The sequence below is a fragment of the Thunnus albacares genome, chromosome 6, assembly GCF_914725855.1.
Source record: "Thunnus albacares chromosome 6, fThuAlb1.1, whole genome shotgun sequence".
Classification (NCBI taxonomy): Eukaryota; Metazoa; Chordata; class Actinopteri; order Scombriformes; family Scombridae; genus Thunnus; species Thunnus albacares.
The window spans coordinates 28,843,015-28,864,203 of record NC_058111.1 but is presented as its reverse complement, the minus strand read 5'-3'; the positions used below and the strand labels follow the sequence as shown (position 1 = coordinate 28,864,203).

Below are 21,189 nucleotides of genomic sequence, written 5' to 3'. Positions count from 1 at the left end.
CCCCAAATATGTCATCACCCCCAGGCTTTTCACATCATCCAATTGTACAATAGAGGTATGAATGTCCCGTGTATATTCTCGCTTCACGTAACAGACTGTATCAGCAAATAGAAAACAGAAAGTCATGTATGTGTACACAACACAACGCTATCTACCACCCACAGCCTAGCGGGCTTGTAACGGATTGGCAGGGTCGTGTTCCCCTTCGTTGCACTCTTGCGAAAGATAAGGCGTCAAAACAAAGCCAACTACATTGTAACAAACGCAGAAACTTCCGGGAGCAGGGGATCAATGCCGACCCCAGCGAGAAGAGAGAGGCGCGGGGAGATTGAATGCGGAGAGATGGAGAGCAGGAGATGTCAGGATAATCCAACAACAGCTATAGTCAGTCTCCCAAGAGAAGGGGAGCAGGGAAGAGTGAAGAAGAGAAAGTCAAATAAACCTCTCTTTCTGTATTTTTCTTTTATCACCTGCCTCTCTGCCATCGCCGAGTCAATCCACAATGGAGGAAGTAAGCAGATTAGCTTGTTCGCCCATCAGAAAAGGGATTACATTTACCCATTTCCTCCGTCGGAGAAAGTTGAAGCTAGATGAAAATGTGTCTGGAAGCAAAACTTTTTTGACGAATCCATGAGTGATTGAGGTTCCGGGAAAAGAGGCTTTTCTGTGTCCCTGTCAAATTTACTTGGCGAGGAGCCAGATTTGTTCATGGGGAACATCAAAACAACCTGAGCTTGATAACAAATATGATCCCAGAAAGCTCCAAGATGTATCTGTTGTTCTTTTTCCTCAATGCAGTGACCTTAACATGTTTTTTTAATGACTTTTTCAGAACTAAAGCTTGCTTTCAAACCAATTTTATAATGAAGTGATATGCAGCTTATGCCAAAAACATGAACAGAGTAGTAGTAAATAATTAGATACACTGAACAGATTGTATAGATGAGAAATGAGGTAACAACTTCTATGTAGAATTTATTGTAATGTAGATGAGCTTATATTGACTCATTTTTCATCAACACTCAGGCCAGTTGAATTTGGTTAAAGTGTTCATCTCCTCTTCATCAAGTATATCTAAATACCCAGACTCTAAACCTAAAGCTGATCCTACTATGAGTACACTTTCACTTCAGTTTGAAAGTCAGCCTCTGGTATTTTTCTTCCTTTGATGTTAACAAGCCTTGTTAATTGCCATGGTGAAAGAAGTTGGCTCCTGTGCCTACTACAATAATTATCTGGCCCCTACCAGATTGATTCCTGAAAAAACAGGGTGCTTTTCTGGGGAGGTCTCTTTGATGTAGCTGAGAACTTGGGAGTGGATAATAAAGAGGTTTACTGGTGCTGTTTGCCATTTTTGTGATTGGAGTGACCCTTGTATGAATAAAGCAATTGTGTTCTGGTTTATTGATACTGCTTGGCTGTATGTCAGTGAGTGGAATGGATGGCAGCGCTGCTGTTTGAATTTGAATGATTTGTGGGACAACTGGCCATAATAGTCAAATGCCTAATGAAATATGATGGAAATATGATGGAAAATTAAATGTGTGAAAATAGATCAATTGCTAAACCAACATGCTGTAGTTATTTGTGAGAGGGATGCGCATATACATTGGATAATTAATTGAAATGTGAATGATCCCTGTAGGGAGACTGAGTCACTCCAGCAGCAGAGATTAGGTTAGGAATAACAGAGGAGTGAAAATAACACCTTTTCTAACAACGGAACAGACTGTGTCATTATTAATTTAACTGACTGAAGATGATGTGCAAAAGTGCGTATCTAGCCATTTACATTTTCAATCAATAAATAAATGAATAAATACAGTGCAGAGGGCGGGTGAATATGCATTTCAAGCGGGGCCACAGCCAGGATTTTTGAAATACTCGGATCAAAAGTCCCTCCAGCGCACCACTCACCACTTTCAAAAAATGTTGACGAGAGGGCAAAAAGGTTTGTTCATTTTTTAATAACTTTGATTTTTCATTATTCATTTATTCAGTTAACAGTTCAACTAGACTTTCAATTATATCCCAGCATAAAGTCTAAAAGGTTTTGAAGCCTTCTCCACACTGCCAGGAATACAATTTATCATTTTGTAAACCTACAAGTAGTCCGATTTAAATACATTCAGTCTATAAATGATGGCATTAGCAGATAAAATACTCACAATTCAAAGTTTCAAAGTACTCACAAAGTTTTTAAATTGTAACACATAGATTCTCTATAGTTTGCTAAAACCATAAAATTCCCAGAAAAAAATACAGAGGACATAACCTCAGTGTCCTCGGTGGTACTGTAGCTACAGCCTTTATATCACGCTGAAATAACATGACTGTGTGACAGTGAGAGAGAGAAAAAATGGACTATCAGGGCAGTAACATTTTCTATTTCTGTCACAGGTTTATAAAACACTCCGTCTTTGTATGTCAAGCTCATAAAAGTTCTTAATGTTCCAAAAGACTTTTGTGCCAAACAGCATCACAGTACCAGTCCCACTGTGTGATCAACAGGTGATCTCTGGCAAATGCAGTGCATAAGCAATGAGAGTGCAGCACCAAACATGGAGAAAAGTTAATATTTGAATATAAAACAGGAGCTTACTGTTACTATTATAGTTGTACATTAACAATAACACTGTTGCTGAAGTTTCTTTCCATTTTTAACTTTCACAACAGGAGAAACTCCCACTGAACATAATTTGTTTAGCAGAGTGCACTCACACAGATGCAGCGTACTGACATCAAAACCTTATGTCTCCCAACAGTGGGAACAAAGACTTGAAATCCACAGATCTCTAAGACCAAACAAATCAAGCATAGAGGGAGATGAAGGCGAACAATGGGCCGCCACGGTAATAACACAAAGAATGAGGGAGCAGGAACAAATGGAGACAGATGAAAGTAAGCTTTTCTTTGTCATTACGCAAGCTGACACCATCACCGGCTGAAGGACAGTGCAGACTCAAAGGTGTATTCAAATATCCTGCCTTCCTTTGAAATGTGACCTCTGCGCGCAGCGAGAAGCCGATTTTCAACCATTTTATTCTCTCAAAGTAATCTTACTTCAGTGACGAGCTAAAGGCCCCTCTATCCATCTTAACACCTGCTGGGATGAAAGTGACAATGCACAAACACTCAGACACAGTGGGTTCCAAAGCTGTCAAAGTCTTCTCAAACCATACGTGGGTTACAAATAAAAAATAAAAAAGAATCTGACTGAAACAGTTGGAAAATGTGAGACAGATGACAATAATCCCCTCTGTGGCAGTCAGAACAAATGATCTAAATCCACTTTTGATACAGCTAGTTACCACAGAAAGATTCTAGTATTTGAGACTGTGTTGATCCATGATCAAGGTACTGATCATAGAAACTAATTACCTATATATATATATATATATAAACATAATTAACACTTCTGTCAGCTAACTCACATGGATTAAACATGGCATTGATGTTTGGCATCTGCGTTCTGACCTCATCACTTCCCACAAGAAAACACCAAGTTCAGCACAGCAGGATGTGGGTGATGTGGGTGTAAACTCAACCTACAGGTAGATGCTGGGGTGGAGGCAGGGCTTTTGAAATGTTATATGAGCAGCGCCATGATGGAAATGGTGCGTTGGATATATCTTGCAGCGGGAAAAGTAAGCCATGCGAGTGTAGCAGCGGACTTGGGTTGACTGCCTGAACTTGATTACAATTTATATTTAATTTAACCCCTATCACGACCTTAACCATAGCCTACCGATGCACGCCTCAGTGGCCCTTTATGTAGCAAAGTGGACAATATGGGTGTAGAGGTCAGGCTGGTGGATGGGAGTGTTGTACATCTGACTTTTGTGCAGGAGACTTGTGTTTGCTGTTTTGTAACCATGAACTTTCCCTAACCTTAACCAAGTGCTATAGTCGCTTAACCTTTTGCCATACTCAAACCATAGTTTAGTTGCCAAAAAAAATGTAATTTAACATAATCTGAGGTTGTGCAGAGTCATCCAATATCAATGTGCTTTTCTTGCAACAAGGTTGAGTTTTTGAAATTTTGGAGACCAAAGGCACTGGCACAATCCTGGAATAAGATGATTAATGTACATCAAAAGGAGGAATGTCATATAAGCAGGATGAGTTGAGGTGGATCTCAATAAAAGCTCAGGCCGGCTTCTCTGAAGAGAAAGCTGGAGGTGCAGTCACAAGGAAGAAATATACAGCATCCCAAATATGCTCTAAGGGACAGGAAATGTCCCTTTTTGAGTTTCAAGTTTCATTTCAGCAGACACAGATGGGAAACTTTTACAGTTGTGAAGTAGAAACTGGCTCAGTGGCAGCTGAACAGGGTAGCGGGACCCACTGTAAACACTGGATTTCTCTGCTGCTCTTCCTCTCTGCATCCAGTGACAAGAGAGCGCTCTCACTGCTCTGAATAAGCACAAGAAAGTGTTCTGAATGTGCGAACAATGCAGTCAAGGGCCAGAGTGCACTGTGGGCTCACAGGATGCCGGTTTATGCTAAGATAAGATACACCGTATGTCTTCTATGTACTCTGTGTCCCTGTTTTTAGTGCACCTTGCTGATCAACCTTAATGAAAAAGACTTCTGCTACTGCTTTTTCAACCAACGTTCACCAGCACATTGTAGCAGCAGCCAGGTTGATCACTCAAGTTTTTAGATAGGAAGCTCTTTTCTTTACTTTCTAGTTTGTTGGAAATAAATAGAAGCAAAAGTGGGTAGTAAGCATGAGCAGCAATGGCAACTATGACTGACTACACAAAGAAAAATTCAAAAGTAGTAAAAGAAAAAGCAGGGAATTGAACACACAGATTAGTGCTTTATCAATATTAGCCTTTAAATTGAACTTCCAAAATAGTAGCCCTCATTGTGAGTCATGCAGAGTTGTAAGGACAAACAGGACCCAGGGCCAGGAAAGGCACAGTCAACTCAGGATCAAACACTTCCAAAAAATGAGGCAAAGTTTCATCTCTTAAAAGTGCCTGTCGATTGCAATCTTAATTAAAAAGGCTCCTCTCTCTTTGCCTGTCTGAGCCTGTGTCTCCTTGTGTATACATCTCTCCCTCTCTTCCGTCTTTAGGAGCGACAGCTGCATTTGAGGACAAGCTGGAATGATTGATGGCTCAGATACTGGGAAATGAATTGCTGATAAAAGCTCTGGGCAAGAAAGGTTGGAGGGATGTGAGGCGTGCGTGTGTGCGCAGTTCGGTGTTCAGACAGCACGAGGCAATGACACGACGACACAAGCCAGGCATTATCTGTGGCACCACAGATTCACACCTCTCTCAATGAAACACTCACACATTCTTGCACACATCCGACTCCTTCTGACATGTGTCTCGAGGACTGACAGGGGGATAACGTGATAGATCACAGTCTGATGAAATGTCACTGCGGGGTGTGACTCAAAACACACACACACACACACACACACACCATGCACACACGTGTCAACTTGACCATGTGAAGAGTCCACTCACTCACAGTTTTGCAGTAGATAAAGACTAGATTTAGCGTCCAATAACTACAACATATGTGATTGGTTCATCCTCAGAATCGCCATTGGGCATCAGCCAGGAATCACTTGGGCTTTGGTTCTCATAAAACCACAGACACACGAGCAAGAAAGCTTAGCTTACTGCTGATCCAGGCCACAGTTGCATGTATTTAACCAGCAATAACGCCCCGAGGAGGTTATTGCTTATACCTGACAGAGCAGTTGGAAACTGTACTGCAGGAAATCAAGTTTTAATATGACTTGGAATTTCTCTGCTTTTTATTGTTTGACAAAGTATTAACTGGGTGACACGTTTAACACCCTTCAAATACAAGCCTCCGGATTTCAATCTTCTCTATTTGGACTGTGAGAATCTCATTTGTGCAGAATTGACTAAGTGCTTTGGCTGAGGCTGCCTCACACACCACGCACATGAGAGGGAGAGCAAAGAAAGAGACAGAGAATAAAATATCTAAGCCAAAAAGTAGAAATGTGTGGGCATCACTGGCAGAAATTATTTACATTCCACTTCTTTTTTTTTTGGCATTTCTATAGTGTAAATAGGTTGCAGCCATCTTTTATTGTGGTGGGAGGCAAAAAACTACTGAAAAACTGTACTGAACTCCATTAAACACAAGCATCAGCACAAATTTGGATGCTGACTAACAAACAGCAATTAGCCTGCAAAACAAACACGCAATATACAACAACCTTTGCTTTCTTCTATTTTTTCAGCCAGAGTGCCACAGACCCACACAGCCCATCGAGAGATGGGGAAATGAGGGAGAGTGATAGAATGGAGAGAAAATTAGAGAAAGAGTGAGAGATAACAAGGTGTTTATGGAAGACGCTTCTTTGCTATGTTCCCCCCAGCTCACATTAGGGTAAACAGAGCACTGAGCTGAAAGGAAATGCTCTGCTGATAATGACCATGATGGGAGACGATGATAGCAATCACAGTAACCACAATAATCACAGCCAATTCTCTGGGGACTTTTAAAGCATCTCAGTGGTGTGTGTGTGTGTGTGGAGGTGTGTGTTTTTGTACGTGTGTCCATAGTTGGTTCATATAAAGGCTGATTTATGGTAGGTTGCTCGACACTCAACAGAAATTAAATAAATAAATTTTCGACAGAAAAAAGTATCGCTGGACACTTTCTTTTCATGTTTTGCGGCTGGACACCGTCATATTTTGTTGCGCAGTGCGATTGGGTATTGATACCAATGTCGCCATGGACATTGTAGTTCACTTCACTTCCTTACTGATATTTTGATCTGTAACTTTAGATAACTTGTAACGTCCTTGTTTAATCAGTCCCGGATGATATAATGTGACTAAACGAGCCGGCTGAAGGATAGCGTCTGGTTACCATGGAGACGACTGAACCCTTTCACCGAAGTATAAATTGAAAACGCTGCGCGACTCTTTGGGTGTGTTCGAAATCACATACTAACGTACTGCCTACTACATACTCAACGAGTATGTACTGCATACTGCGTACGAAATGAGCGACTACTAAGTATGCCATTACTAGCCATATACATCCATGTTACTAGCAGACTGTTCACACGGAAGTACACAGCCAAGTATCCCAGAATGCATTTCGCACCAACCAGAGGCAATAGCGGAGATTTTAAAGCAGGCTAAAAGCTGTTGTAACTTTTGCGGAAGCACTGTTAATATGTAATTTTGAATAGTATGTTAGCATGTGATTTCGAACACACCCTTTAATTTCTGTTGAGCGACACTTTTCAAACCTTTCGAGCAACCTACCATGAATCAGCCTTAATGGACCTATGAGAGGCATTGTTGCTGTAATAGCGCCTTGTGATCCCCCCAGGTGGAACAACACACTGTAGATGCTTCCAACACCTGCTTAACAGTTGCATAGGTAGAAATCACAGTGTGGGTGGGAACAGAGAAAATCAGGTGGGCTTAGACCGTCCAAGACCCACATACTTAATAGGTTCTGAAACGCATTTTAACCAAAATCGGCCATTACAACGAAACTTGCCTGATTGCACCACAGTTCAATCATGCAAGCCTTATACATCACCAGAGGTAATGTTACAGGCACCAAGACAAACATTAACAGCATCGCATAGCCTGGCACGGCGGCCACATATTCACCAAACACAGCTGACAGGCACAACAGCACCATTAATCAAGCATATGGATAGAGGTACACCGGCACCAATATGCTCAGTAATGTTAAAAATAACACTTGAACATAGCCTGGCACAGCAGCCACATAAACCAGGCACACACACACACACACACACACACACACACAGATGGCAGACGCAGCAACATCACCATAAAATCCAATTGTACACCCAACAGAAACTATACCAATAAACAATAATATTGAAATAGGCCATAGTCTACTACAGTCAGAAATTGTAAATTAGCTTACTTTTGGTGATTACAGCAGGAGACGACGGGGCTTGGTGTTGAACACTGAAATTAGTTCATTATGGTCCAACAATTCAGTCAGTTCTTGGATGTTGTCGTTGGAGAATCAAGTGCTGAGTCACATGCTGCTACTGACGGGGAAAGGGTTGAATTAGCAGCCACGTATGTATCCTTACTACTTGGTACTTGTTGAGGAGAAACTTGCGCAGGACTAGGTGTCTGGGTTGAAAATGATGGCTGAACCTGAGCTGAATTATCTTCCTCCTGCTCCTCACAACGTTGTTTCACCATGGTTTTAGCTTAACCTACATTAAAGGCAGCTGGCTAGCGAAAAGCAGGCTTCTGTCCCTCTGCAATGCACGAGCTGTACACTGACTGAAAGAGGAGACATTTGCGAAATCATAGACTGTATAAAATAAAGGACGGAGGCATCGTGACAACACCCATTGCACTCGCGTTTTGAAGCCTCGAGTTAAAAAAAAAAAGTTTTTGAAGCCTCGAGTTCGACATTTTGACTGTCGCCATCTTGGATTTTTGGAGCCAGAAGTGATGAGAAGTGACCATTTGGACGAGGTGGTGGAGCTGACCCTAACGATAGTTGCTAGCTTTGTTAGCACGGTGCATTTCTGGCATGGGTGTATTGTAAGAGCTGGATACCGGACTAAAAATGGCGCCCACTCAGTCTTATAGGAATTGCTCGCCTGGTGCATACGCCAAAAAAAGTTTCTAGCTTCCGGGTTTGCTTCCGCGTTGTGCAGCCCACTGAATGTGCGCAGTAGTGTTTCCCCCGCTGGCTCCGCCCGCGAGCTCCCGCTCGGCCCATAGACTTTACATTGTGATGACGTCACGGCTCGAGGAACGTTTTATAAACATAAAACCTCCATGGATAAAAAGTTCATAATAGAAAGAGTCATAATTGACGTTGTTTGCGACTTGTCAATCACAACGTAGCCACGCCCTAAAGCATATCCTGCTTCATGGTCAATTTTACTCTAAACGGGACCATACTTTACAAAAAGAACATCATGCTGTATTGAAGAAGACTTAAAAGTAGCGATTGAGACCATAAACTCATTAGGAAACTGTTTACTGAGGTAATAAATCAAGTGAGAAGTAGGGTCATTTTCTCATAGACCTCCATAAAAAAGGACTTATTTTTGGAGCCAGTGGAGTCGTCCCCTGATGGCCATTAGAGGGAATGCAAGTCTAAAGCACTTCCACATTGGTTTCATTTTTCAGACCTGGGGCCACCTGCTTGTGCAAAATGCATTGCCACTGAAAAAATCTGACCTATCATCATCAGCATCATATGGTAAACAAGTAGAAAGAAACAATATATATTTTTAAATTTTTTATTGATCATGTTGTTAGATAATTCAACCAGTATGCAGACTGCTATTCACTGGATGATCCAGCAGAGTGGATGGGCCTGAGTGCCTGGTGGGTGGGCCCAGGCCCACCTAGTCTATCTATCGATCTATTTAGATAGATCGATACATAGATAGAATTCACAATTAAGTTCATTATATAAAACATTGTTCAACAGAATCTTGAAATGTTCTAGGGATAAAAAATATCTAATTTAAGGGAGTCCTGAAGCTTATTCCACCCATGAGGAGCATAGTAGGTGAATGCAATTTTTCCCAGTTCTGTGTTCATATATGGGATATCCAAGGTAATGCATTCTCATGAACAAGTGTGTTATCCCATAATTCTAAGTCTTAAAAGTTATGATAAATAAAATGGTAGCTTATTTAGGATGGCTTTATAAATAAAAACAAGACAGAGTTGTTCCCTTCAAGTGATAAGTGATGTCCACCCTGCCTTCTCATAAAGGATACAATGATGGGTTCTAAAACTGTCATCTGTAATAAATCTAAGAGAGTTGTGATATGCAGCATCAATGGGTTTGAGGGTATGGGCAGCAGCGTGCATATAAATTACATCTACATAGTCAAGCACTGATAAAAATGTTGACTGTACAATCTGCAGTCTACTACTAAAAAAGAAACACTGCTTATTTCTTAAAACGAACCCCAATTTAAATTTAAGCTTTTTAGTCAGTTCCTCAACATGAGTTTTAAAAGATATTTTTTCTTTAAACAGATACCCACATACTTATAACATGAGACTTTTTAATTTGAGCCCTAGATATTGTAGTAATAGTAAAACTTCAATGATTTTTCATTTTGGATCTGGTGAGGAGCATGTAATTTGTCTTATCTGGATTTACTAAAAGTTTAAGTTTAATCAGGGCCTTTTGAATTGCCAAAAAAAATCTGCCTTTAAATTAGACAAAGCTTTTTCAATAGAGGGCACCGATGAGTAAATTACTGTCATCAGCATTATAATGAACAGACCTGTTACTAATCAATGAGCCCAGGCCATTTATGTATAATGTGAACAGAATTGGACCTAGTATTGAGCCATGTGGCACCCCTTTTGTAATGTCAAGGAAACCAGATTGATGACCATCTGTTATTATTGCTTGAGTTCTGTCAGTGAGATACATGCATTTGTGTCAAACCCAACTGATCTAAGTCTATCCAAAAGAAGAGTATGACCCACTGTATCAAATGCTTTGGACATATCAATGAACAGGGCAACACAACACTCCCTCCTATCCAGAAAACAAATTATATCATTGACTATCATGCTGCATACATGCTGCTGTCAAAGTGCTATGTCCAGGTCTGAAACCATGGGGGTTTAAAATGCAATGTTCAGATAGAAAATATGGTAGATGAGCCACAAACAAACCTATGGCTAGCAGTTTCACTTGATTCCCTCTATTAACTGTAAACTGGGGGAAAACACTGTTTTGATGAGTAGTGTTGAAATGATAGAATAAAGAAAAAGCAACTGCAGCCCTTTTAATTGTGCTACAATATTAAGCTATAATGTATTATCACTTAATGGTTTTTGTATCCTGGGAGATTCTGATATTTTCAAGTCTGTAGGTGGGCCCCCATAAATTGAGGTGCTTCACTTTCAATGGGATACATCATAGATTAGGAGATTGACTCAAAAACTGTAGTCATGTGACTTGGTTCCCACAATTATAAATTATTTGTTTTGAATTCAATATGTCTGTTTGCAGTGAAAATGTCACTAATACTGAAGTGTTAGTATTTTTGCATGTTAACAAGGTTTTGATGAGATTCTATTTTGAAAATATTGCTTTTTAAGACTAACAGTTTATGTTGGTGTGAAAAACTAATTTGTGTTGAAATGTCAGTCACTGAGGATACTTTACCCAAATAGAGCAATAAAAAGAACAAAGATCCTCAATATTGTTTTGAGTTCGTTATAGCAAAGAAATAGACCAAAGCTTAAGTTGAAATATTGATGTACTTATTGTTTAATTGTAAATCACTTACAAAGAACTGCATGTATGGTAGTTGTATGCAATTTAGATAAAAGTTGATGCAGGATGCAAAATGAGATGTTGACTGAGCTTGGGGCATTTCCACTATTTATGGCCACACAAAACATTTTTGCAAAAAGTTGTTGCAAAAACCTACAAATCTGTACCTTAAATGGGAAGTGTATCCTGGGGGATACATACTGCAAAATGAAAAATAACTCACATTTTGAATTTGGGGTATTTAAGCCTCTGAGCCTGAGTTGAAAATAACAATAACTTAATTTCCTTAATTATTCATTTGTTCTTGTCTATGTTTATGTTTTAAAAATCACAAAGCATTCCTAAACATGATGCGCACTAAACTTGCGTGTGTGGGCTTTGTGTGCTAACTTAAAGAGAGAAGTTTGCCTCTAGCAGCAGCATTATAAAGTTGGAAGTTGCTTTTCTGGGAGAAATATGCATCAAAAGGCTGAATGTACAAGTGATATAAGTCGGAGCCCATGTCATTCCCTCAGCGACTCTTTGTTGACTATCACACAAAGCAAAAATGCCATAAAATAATAATAAAAACATTTCTTTTCTCTCCAATGAAGCTATTGCTGTCCTTTAAATTGCTTTTACTGCATAACATTGATCAGAGTCACATTCACAATACCCTTCACTGTTGTTTTGTGGCAGTCTGTAGTGATGTCTACATAGAAGAGCAATTGGACACATTTCTCTGCTTTCCCCTGCTTAACGGCCTCGTCCATCTTCTCCTCTTTTCTAATGACCCACCAGCCATCAGTAATCAAACAATTACCGGTCAGCCAGGGGAGTATTAAAACGCCCTGCTGGTTGCTTCCAGAGAGGTAATGCGGAGGACATGTTAGATCTGATAAGGCATCGGGCAGGTGTGTCCCTCGGTCCCGCTGAGTGTCACGGACCCCGGCACAAAAGCCCTCATCTGTCCCCTGACGAGATAAATACCGCCCTATCCTCCTCTCTTTTCAGTCATGATGAAAAGACGAGAAGTGAGACAGAACATTCAACAGACACCCGCTATGAACGGAGGGTCAAAGTCATAGCTGCGACACCAAGAAAGGTTTTATCGCAGCAGTCAGGGCTCAGATCTCTGAGATTGATCTCCTGTGGCCACAGGTAATGGCTGGTGAAAGGTAAAGAGAAGTTAAGTAGCTATAGAAGACTGTACTGGCTGTTCCGCTACATGTAGTGATTTTGAAGTATATTTTAAAGTGCTTAATTAGTACAGATAAGGCCTCTCACAGCATGTTCAAGGTGGGCGGTATACTGTGTCTTTGTTCTGATTCAGTGAAATTGGATCACACTCTTAAGCGAAGATTTAAATTTCCAATTTAAAATGTCATGTTATATCACGGACCATTTCAATAAAGAACAACTACAGCCTAAAGCAAAGTGCTTTAATAGAACCACACTCACCCGAAAACCTGACTACAAAATGGCACGGTACTCGCTTAATTGAAATAGCATTAATTCTGATTTAATTCTGATTTCAAACCTATCATAGTCATCAACACTTAGCTACGACAGCTACGACTCAGATTTGCTCACAAAACAGCAGGTGACAAAACTACTACTATATATATATGTGGAGTCTTTATTTAATCATGCTCCCACTTCACAGCAACGAGCCTTCTGGAAACGTGTAATCTAGATAATTGAGCAGAGTTGTAAACATGTCAAGTGTTGCCAAGTGCAGTCACATGGGAACACAAGGACACAATCTTATTTAAAAGCTTCCTCATTTGTGATGCATGTAGAACTAGCTTATTATACACCTGCTTGCAAAGTAACCTTGTTTGAAGTTTTCTTTCCTTTTTTGTGAAGTCAAAGTGCATGTTTTATAAAGGAAATCACATATGAAGTGACACGTTCACTCTAGAGTAATTAGGTGCTGGTCACCTTTCCAGCATCAGTGTGGTCTGATGGGCGTGTGAGGACAAGAATTACATGAGCTTCTCATGTTTAGCCAAGACTAGTGTGCCAGCATTGTGCTTCATTAGGGAATGTTGTGGGGAATTAGAGCACTGCTGTGTTCTGCCTTTGAGTTAAAAAGAAAACCAGTGCTTAAAAAAAAAACACAGCCCAGTTATTATGAAACCAGAATATGGGGGTGAGGACAAACTAACTAGGAACAACAATGCATAGACACACACACCCACACACATATATTATCTCCATTCTATCTCATACAGGGACATACTGTAAATCTCTGGCAGTGAATCTGTCCTCTCATTACTATCTAGGGAGGATAAATGAACCCATGAACCCTTTTAGTTTTGTTCTGTTAACCATCTCCCTCATCATATTTGGCTTTTTATACCCTGCTTTCCATTACAAAAAGCCCCTGCCTCGCACGTGTATGTGTGCACACACACGCATGCACAACCCGACACTCCAGCACTCCCTGGTCTTTGTTTGAAATGCTAACCATCTTGTGCAACTGTGCGGTTTCACAGGGAGTTTGCCCTGTGTCTTTCATGAGCACTTTGTCGGAACCACATCCAACTCTTTTAACTTTCTTTCTGGCAATACATCCAATCACTGGTATAATACGATCGGCTCCTGCAAGCCCAAAATAAAATGTCATTGGGAACAGTTTTGAAATGCATGTATAGAGAAGAGGACGCTACAAGTCAGCGGAGTCAGCAGCAGTAGTGGCCCCATATTAAACAGTTGTCATTTGAGGTGGTGGAGTCCATTATGGATTCTGTGTGATGATGCTTGTCACTATTATACTTTGTAAAAATTGCTCTAGTCCAGATGCAGAATTTTAGCCTGCTGTTACAGCCTGGTTGACTGATGGCTCATGCAGGAGCTGCTGCAGTCTCTTTTTTTCTCCCTGTACCCATAAAAAGGGTTATAGGTAGTGTAGTTTGTCAAGCATTTGAGCCTTTGCTCGATTGCAGTGTGGACTAGGGCTTTGACTGTAGATAGTATTGTCAGGCTTTGGCGAAGTTCTCCCTGACTTTAGCTCTTTTATGCAGTGGGACAGCAAATAGGCCGGATTACGATGCTCTTTCTGAAACAGACACCACAGTGGGAAATGCCACATCCCATAAGAAGCGGCAGGCTGTCGGCCAAAAGCGGCGCACAATAATGCGGAGCGGCTCAGACACACACAAACCCACACTCCAACACACACAAACATTTCTTAAAAGCTCAGCAAACAACACGATGTGCAGCTGTCTCATTCTAAGCAGCACTGACATCCATTGTTGGAGTGCATCCCAGGAGATCACAATGCACTAACAAAAAAAAAAAAAAAATCTTTATACACCTTCCTGTGAATTTTCTATATGGCTTCTGATGTGGCTCCACTGTATGTCTCCAGGAGTTTAAGGCAGCGGGAGAAAGGAAGAAGAGGAAAGACAAAAAGTCGGAGAGTGATGGTGCCGCACTGAGATGAAATGAAGCTCTTTTTGCGGTGGCGGCACTTTTCAGAGAGCTTCCTTTCATCAACTGATGCTGATCCCTCCTTCTCCTCTTTTTTTTTTTAAAGCAGTGGAACAATAAAACCTTTTCATCATGGGGAGGAAGAAGAGGCAGAAATCCCATAATAATTATGGCTGGTCCACATGGGAATAGTCTTGCACTAAGTGTTCAGAGTCTTTACTCTGTAGGCCCTAATTACTGTAGACCGCATATCACATTTCCTTAATTCTCAAACCGGGCCATTTTCTATTTTCCCATTAATTCCATTACAAAAGCGGGCTGCTGTCTTTGCTGGTTCAGTTGAGGAAAAGGAGGAGAACCGCATGGTTTCACATTAACACTCTCAGCCGGCCAATTAGCCTAGCGGTTGTTAGCGCGTCGGAGGCTAGCCCATTTGCTTATTTCTACTGTTTTGTCTCTCCCATGAGATGACTCATGAGAGGACAGGACCCTTGTTTAACTATATTTGATGAGTCCACTCCCTTGGCAGAAAAAACTTTTACATTACAAGGACAATGAAGCAGTTCAATATGCCATTTTTCTTTGGTAGAGATAAACACAAAATAACGGGCTGTTTTCATGTTTATTGTTAATATAATCATAGAAAGAGTCATTCCCTGGTGAATTTCTTGTGTTGACATTTGTCACATCACATGACCAGAAAAATAAATACTCCAATTATTATAAATGCTCTCACATTGGACTAAATCCCCCTTTGACTCAGCTCAATGTAGATGGTTCCCTGTTCTGGCAGGTGTTTCATCTTTAATGAAAGATTGTTTCTAATGTTCCGGAGATGTCAAAACGAGGGCAAAAGCACCAAGCAGCTGACAACGTGCTGTAATAACATGCTGCTGGAGTGGAAATGATGTGATTGGCCGTGTGTGGTGAGGGACAGGAAAGACAATAATTTTATCCCTGTCACAGTGTCGCCACAACCCAAACATGTATCACAGCATTGTTCCCATGTGTTTATGTTACACAGCCACTGATGTACATTATTAAGAATGACAAGAGCCTTGTTGGTTCAATTTATGACACATCAACGTTGAGGCGTTCACAAACACAATCAAGCACACACCAGCACGTGTGTCTGCACACAAACACCACAAGAGGAAAAGATGCAGTAGATCCAATGAATCTTTCTGATGTTAATCAAGAGTCATAAAACTTTAACCAACATCTGTACAGCCTTCGTAAACAGCACCATGGCAAATTTCTTTTCCTGTCACTGATGACAGGAGACAGATGACATCATTACAGTCCCTCCAACTCACAGTAACCCAGTTCCATTTGACTTTGAAGACTGCATTAGCCACAATTGGGCCAGAGAGCGAGGAAAGAGCTACTATATATAATGGGCTACAATTTGTAATATGAAAGAAGCTGTGAAGAGCACTTTGACTGCTGATGTGTTCCTCCTTGTATTGTACAGACACTAACACTCTTTCTGCCATACCTACACTCCTTATACATTACTCCATATTCCACTGATATTCCCTTGCTGCCTTTTGTGTATTTCCTCTGGCACTGTCAGTCAGGCTTTAAATAGCATTTGTACCTTCCCTCTTATGCTCCCCGTCCTGCACAGTGCTGAGAAGAAAAGTACAGACTGTACAGGCCCACAGTGCATTTGTAGAGTAGCAGCATCAGTGCATCAGTAGCAGCTCATGGCTCCCTGGTTGATTGGCTGCCTTCATCCCAATCATCTCTCTATTAAGTCATCATTCATCTATTTTGAAATTGTTGGCATTCAACATGATCCAGGATTTTGCAGAAACATCCAGTATCAAAGTTCTGTCTGGCAACAGGGTTGTAATGCCAGTGTGTTTGGTAATCCCATTGTAAGAACACATCCTAGCCAATAGTGACCACACACAAGCGTTTGTGTGATGTAATCAAAACTGAAAAACTTGAAAATAACAATGTGACATTTACACAATAACCAAAAGCTTTATGTTTTATGTTAGACCCTGTCCACACACAGGCAGATAATATACACACTGGTCTTTTCTAAAAGTTCACAAGCAGGCACAAGAAAAAAAGGTGACTTTCTCCTCTCTCCATTCTTCTCCACTCCACCAACAACAACATTTTCATTACAGCCATCCTCTGCTAAGGAGTGGGATTGACTTGATAGACTGTTCTGACAAACATCAGCCAGTTAATCTGCAGCAGGATACACCTACATTCAGTTGTCTCCTCGTCTCCATGATAATGATTCTGTGCTTCAGTATAGATACACAAATGAGGTGCTTTCAATGAAATGCTTTCTGATACTGTTGTATGAAATAATGATTAGTTTTCAGCTCATATATGCTACAATACCTGTAAACCATGGTGTGAAGATGTCTTTCTTGAGATGCAGCCTGTATTCTGATAATTAGACTGAATTGCCAAGATGTTTTTAACTCTTTATTCAGTCTCACATCTTGTTTATGTCAAATGTGTTTTGACATACAGCACAGTACAGCACACCTCTCTCCTTCCTTCAATAAGGAAGCTGCCAGAGTGGTTGCTACTGTGGGAGCAATTAACTTAATTCTTCATGTCACTTCAATATATGTACTCATAAACTCTCATTTCTACAAGTTACCTTACAACCTGGAACCTGGTTGCTAAGATAGAATATTTCGTATTTTTGTTATCGCCTTACAGCAAAAGCATACATAAGTATATCTCAATGAAAAAACTTCTAATGCAATCAAAGTCACAGTCAGAAGCAACAGAAAGTTGGCCTCTTAATGAACCTGCTGCAAATCACCCTACTCTATTGTATTGTAACTGTATCCTGTTGTATCTGCATAGGTATAAGGGCTGCACAATTAATCAAAGTAAGATCACAATTTCGATTCAGGCCTCTATGCAATCTAATTTAAATGTGACAAACAAATGTTTGTATTAGTGAGGGAGATCCATTGCCTCAAAACAAATGCACCTATTTTCCCCTAAGATGTATGAACAAATGACAAGTGTGTGTTGCTCCACATGACAAACTGTGCACAGGAAGAGAGAGGCAGGACAATGATTTAAATAAATTTTACACGCATGAGAGACAGTAATATAATATTCCGTGAGACAAAAAACAACAATGAAAATGTGTCAAAGTCGCAGAAACTGGCGATGGTGAGGAGGAACAAATATATCTATCCACCTCCGGTTTTGACAAAAACACAGTGCTTCTACTGTTAAAAAGCTGTGCAGTCTGCTGTATGGAGCCAGACTCAAATACAATGATGGATACTTAGAAGCAAAAGTATCACTGCAAATTAGTAAAACCACCTGAAATGTCCCATAAAGGCTAGAAAAACTCCGTCCTTGATGTTGTACTACCTGCTCTCATGTTACATTAATGTTAAGTGTCGCGCAGCAGTCAAGGCAGAAATATGAAGAATGTGTCATTTTGAGGCCACAGTAGATTTATAATCAAGCTGAAGTATGGAATCTGATTTTAATGACTTCATCATGAACAGTCTGACCCACAGAGAGACTACACACAGGGCTGAAGCAGGCTTTTAATAACTACTGGAGGTTGGAGGTGGATTTGCATAACGGTGGATCAAACATTGTGAAGGCTGCCTCCCTATGTCTGGCTACAGGTGAGCTGTGTATTAGTTACAATTGTTTAATGGATTTTTAAATACACACAAAAAAACATTTTTCAGAAGTGTTTGAAAAGACATTTAGTTAATTATTCTTGAATTTAGCATTTGATGCAGTTGCATATGAGCTGTCTGATAAAAAGTAAAAGCAGTGCGTCCTTTAGCAGTAGCTAATGATTATATTGCTTGGACTGACTGCATGTAGACAGTATGGATTCCAATGAATATTTTTTCAGTAAAACAACTGGTGTTCCTAAGAGGGAACTATTTTCTCATGTGAGAAAATAATGATTTTCATTTTGACAAGAACCGTGCAGCCCTAGTAGTTACATCATCATTTTGGAAAATGTCTATTTTCTTCCTCCAATATACTAAATGAGACAAGTATATTTAAATCCATGTACTCTGGAGAGCATTTTTTAAAAACACATTTTCAGCTTTATGTGGATGGAAAGCCAAAATGGAGAGGAGATGATCTCTTTTCAAATATACAGTATATATCCAGTTCCTGTCATAACTTTCCCCTCTTGCCTCATCAAATGCTTACTCCTACAATCTTTTCTCATCCTCTCTCATTTCCCATCCCTCTCTCTGTCAAACAAACAAAAACAAACACACTCACTATCTCTCTCATCAATTCTCTTCTTCACTTTGTCATCAGCGGCCAGTCAAGGTCACAGGTTTTTTATTTTTAGTCGTCCAATAACAAAACAACTTGTCCTGCCCAACATGGAAAGACACTTTGAGCGTGCATCCCAGGGGCCCTGCAGCATTTAAAGTGAGAGCACGGCTGCCACTCCCCAGACGCCCTCACAATCCTCATCATGTCACGGCTGCCACGGCCACAGTAATATAAACAACACAGCAGGGCATGCTATTTAAAAAACAAGCAGTGACTTCATGAGGGCAAGTGAAGATTATATTCCTGCTGCTTCACACCTGTGGCAAATTTAGACTAGCATGTCACATTTGATAGATGTCAGTGTGCAGATGGTGGTTAAACCAAACATGCACATGAACCTGATTTTTGATTACAGCAAAACACCATATTTGGCACTGAAATTAATAGACGAACTAGTGATGGAGAAATATACTTTTACAAGAAAAAGTGCACAGCTGGATTCACTTGCAATTTTGTTCTGAATGAAAATGGCTTCACAAGAGATCAAAACAGATTCTATGCTTTATGATTTTCAGCATAGAAACTGTTTTATTTTAGTTGTATTACTTCATATTATTTGGCTAGATTAATGTTTTTATGTGTTGGTCCCTGTTTAGTTTGTATCCCGCATACTCACCAGGATACACACGCACAAGGACACAGATGCGCACGACATGATACACATTCCCGTTGCAGGTTTCAGGCTATTCCACTGATCGACAGTCGGCAGCAGTAACAAGCAAAGAAACTAAATGAAGCACCAACAAAGGAAGGGAAGAAGATTGCAAGCTACTGTAGCAAACATGGATGTAAACAATACACAATTAAAGATATCCCAAAAAAATGGGGCTTGAAAATGTTTTATAATGAAGAGAAATGCATTCAAGACATTTGGGAAGCCTCAAGGATACACTCTTTTTGGTTGGAAATCAGCATACTCCACAGGGAACCTTTATGTTGCCAATGTTTGGATTGTGAGTAATTTCAATTTTAGACATTCATTATGAGGATATACTTGCAAATCTTTCTGGAAGGCCCTCCTGTTTTCAGTGGGGCTATTTCAAAATGTGGATATGCATTTGAAATGATTTTAGGCAAATGTTAGGTTTATACAATGATTATTGGTGGTTTAAATTCGGCTTAGGAAATGAGGGAATAAATGTAGTCAGTAGAGGACCCTAAGAAGGACAGAAATACAAGGATATTCGTGTGTGTGTGTGTGTGTGTGTGTGTGTGTGTGTGTGTGTGTGTGTGTGTATGTAACTCTTTTCTCTTATTCACAAGTGCAAATAGACCTGCAGTTTCTGGCTCATACATTTCCACAGTCTTTCTAAAATAGGTACAGTATATATTAAACAGCACTGGTCGGGAGGGAAGAATCATTAAAAAAAAAAAAACACCATGTCCATTCTCGAAAAAAAAGCCTTAGCAGTAATGGAGGTGGTGGAATTGTATGTCCAAGTAAACATGGGATTTTCCCCATCGAGGATTTCGTTCATATTGCACTTGTCGAGGGATTATTTTGTCTCTTAGCGCTACCCATGAGCCAGGAGCTGAGAAAATCCCTCGTATTCCCCACAATCTGCTGCAACTTATCCTTACTCCAACTGCAAATAATACCTCCATCAACGGCTGAATCAGACAAGTTAGACAAACAGCCCATAGCCAGTCGTCTGGGCCTAGAGCCAGAAACTCTTAAACACTTCTCCCCTTCTTCTCCTTTCCTTCACAACTGAAAAGACTTGACAAATGGAACACAATATTTCCAAGACCTATCCAGTTGCCTCTATCAATGGATTGCCAAGAGGAGCAGAGGGGGGAAGTTGGAAAATCGCCCAATTTACAAGTGTTCAAGTTGCTTTGGATGAGCCGACAGACAGAGCGAGAGAGGTTTTTGAATATTCATTAGCCTTTATATGTTGTTCATGGCACCAACAGCAATACAGCAGCTATATTTGTTTGGACTTTCCTATTAAAAAACATGTCAATGAGCGCAGAAGTGGCAATTCTCCACTGTTCATTCTCATAATACTAAAGTTAAAATCCATTTGCAACTTGCAAACTATCTACATATATCAATATCCATAACAAAAGCTCCAAACTCTGTCGCTTCAAAGCAAAGAGATCAGTGAGCCCTTCTCTTTTCTCTGGTAAGGGAGTGAAGGGAGCTCATAACCACTTAAG

At 40.3% G+C, this 21,189-nt stretch overlaps 1 protein-coding gene across 3 annotated transcripts in view; it reads right to left on the bottom strand.

Moving 5' to 3' along the window:
- The window catches only part of LOC122983827 (calsyntenin-2-like), a 242,844-nt gene that overhangs the window by 197,912 nt on the left and 23,743 nt on the right, over positions 1–21,189 (bottom strand). Inside the window, exon 1 of one of the 3 annotated variants that reach the window (XM_044353951.1) lies at positions 7,921–8,449. The exons of the other annotated variants lie outside the window; for them this stretch is intronic. Within the exon in view, the coding sequence (XP_044209886.1) occupies position 7,921 (1 nt within the window). The 5' untranslated portion in view covers positions 7,922–8,449. Of the gene's footprint in view, positions 1–7,920; positions 8,450–21,189 lie in introns of those variants that run through there. 3 annotated transcript variants of the gene reach the window in all.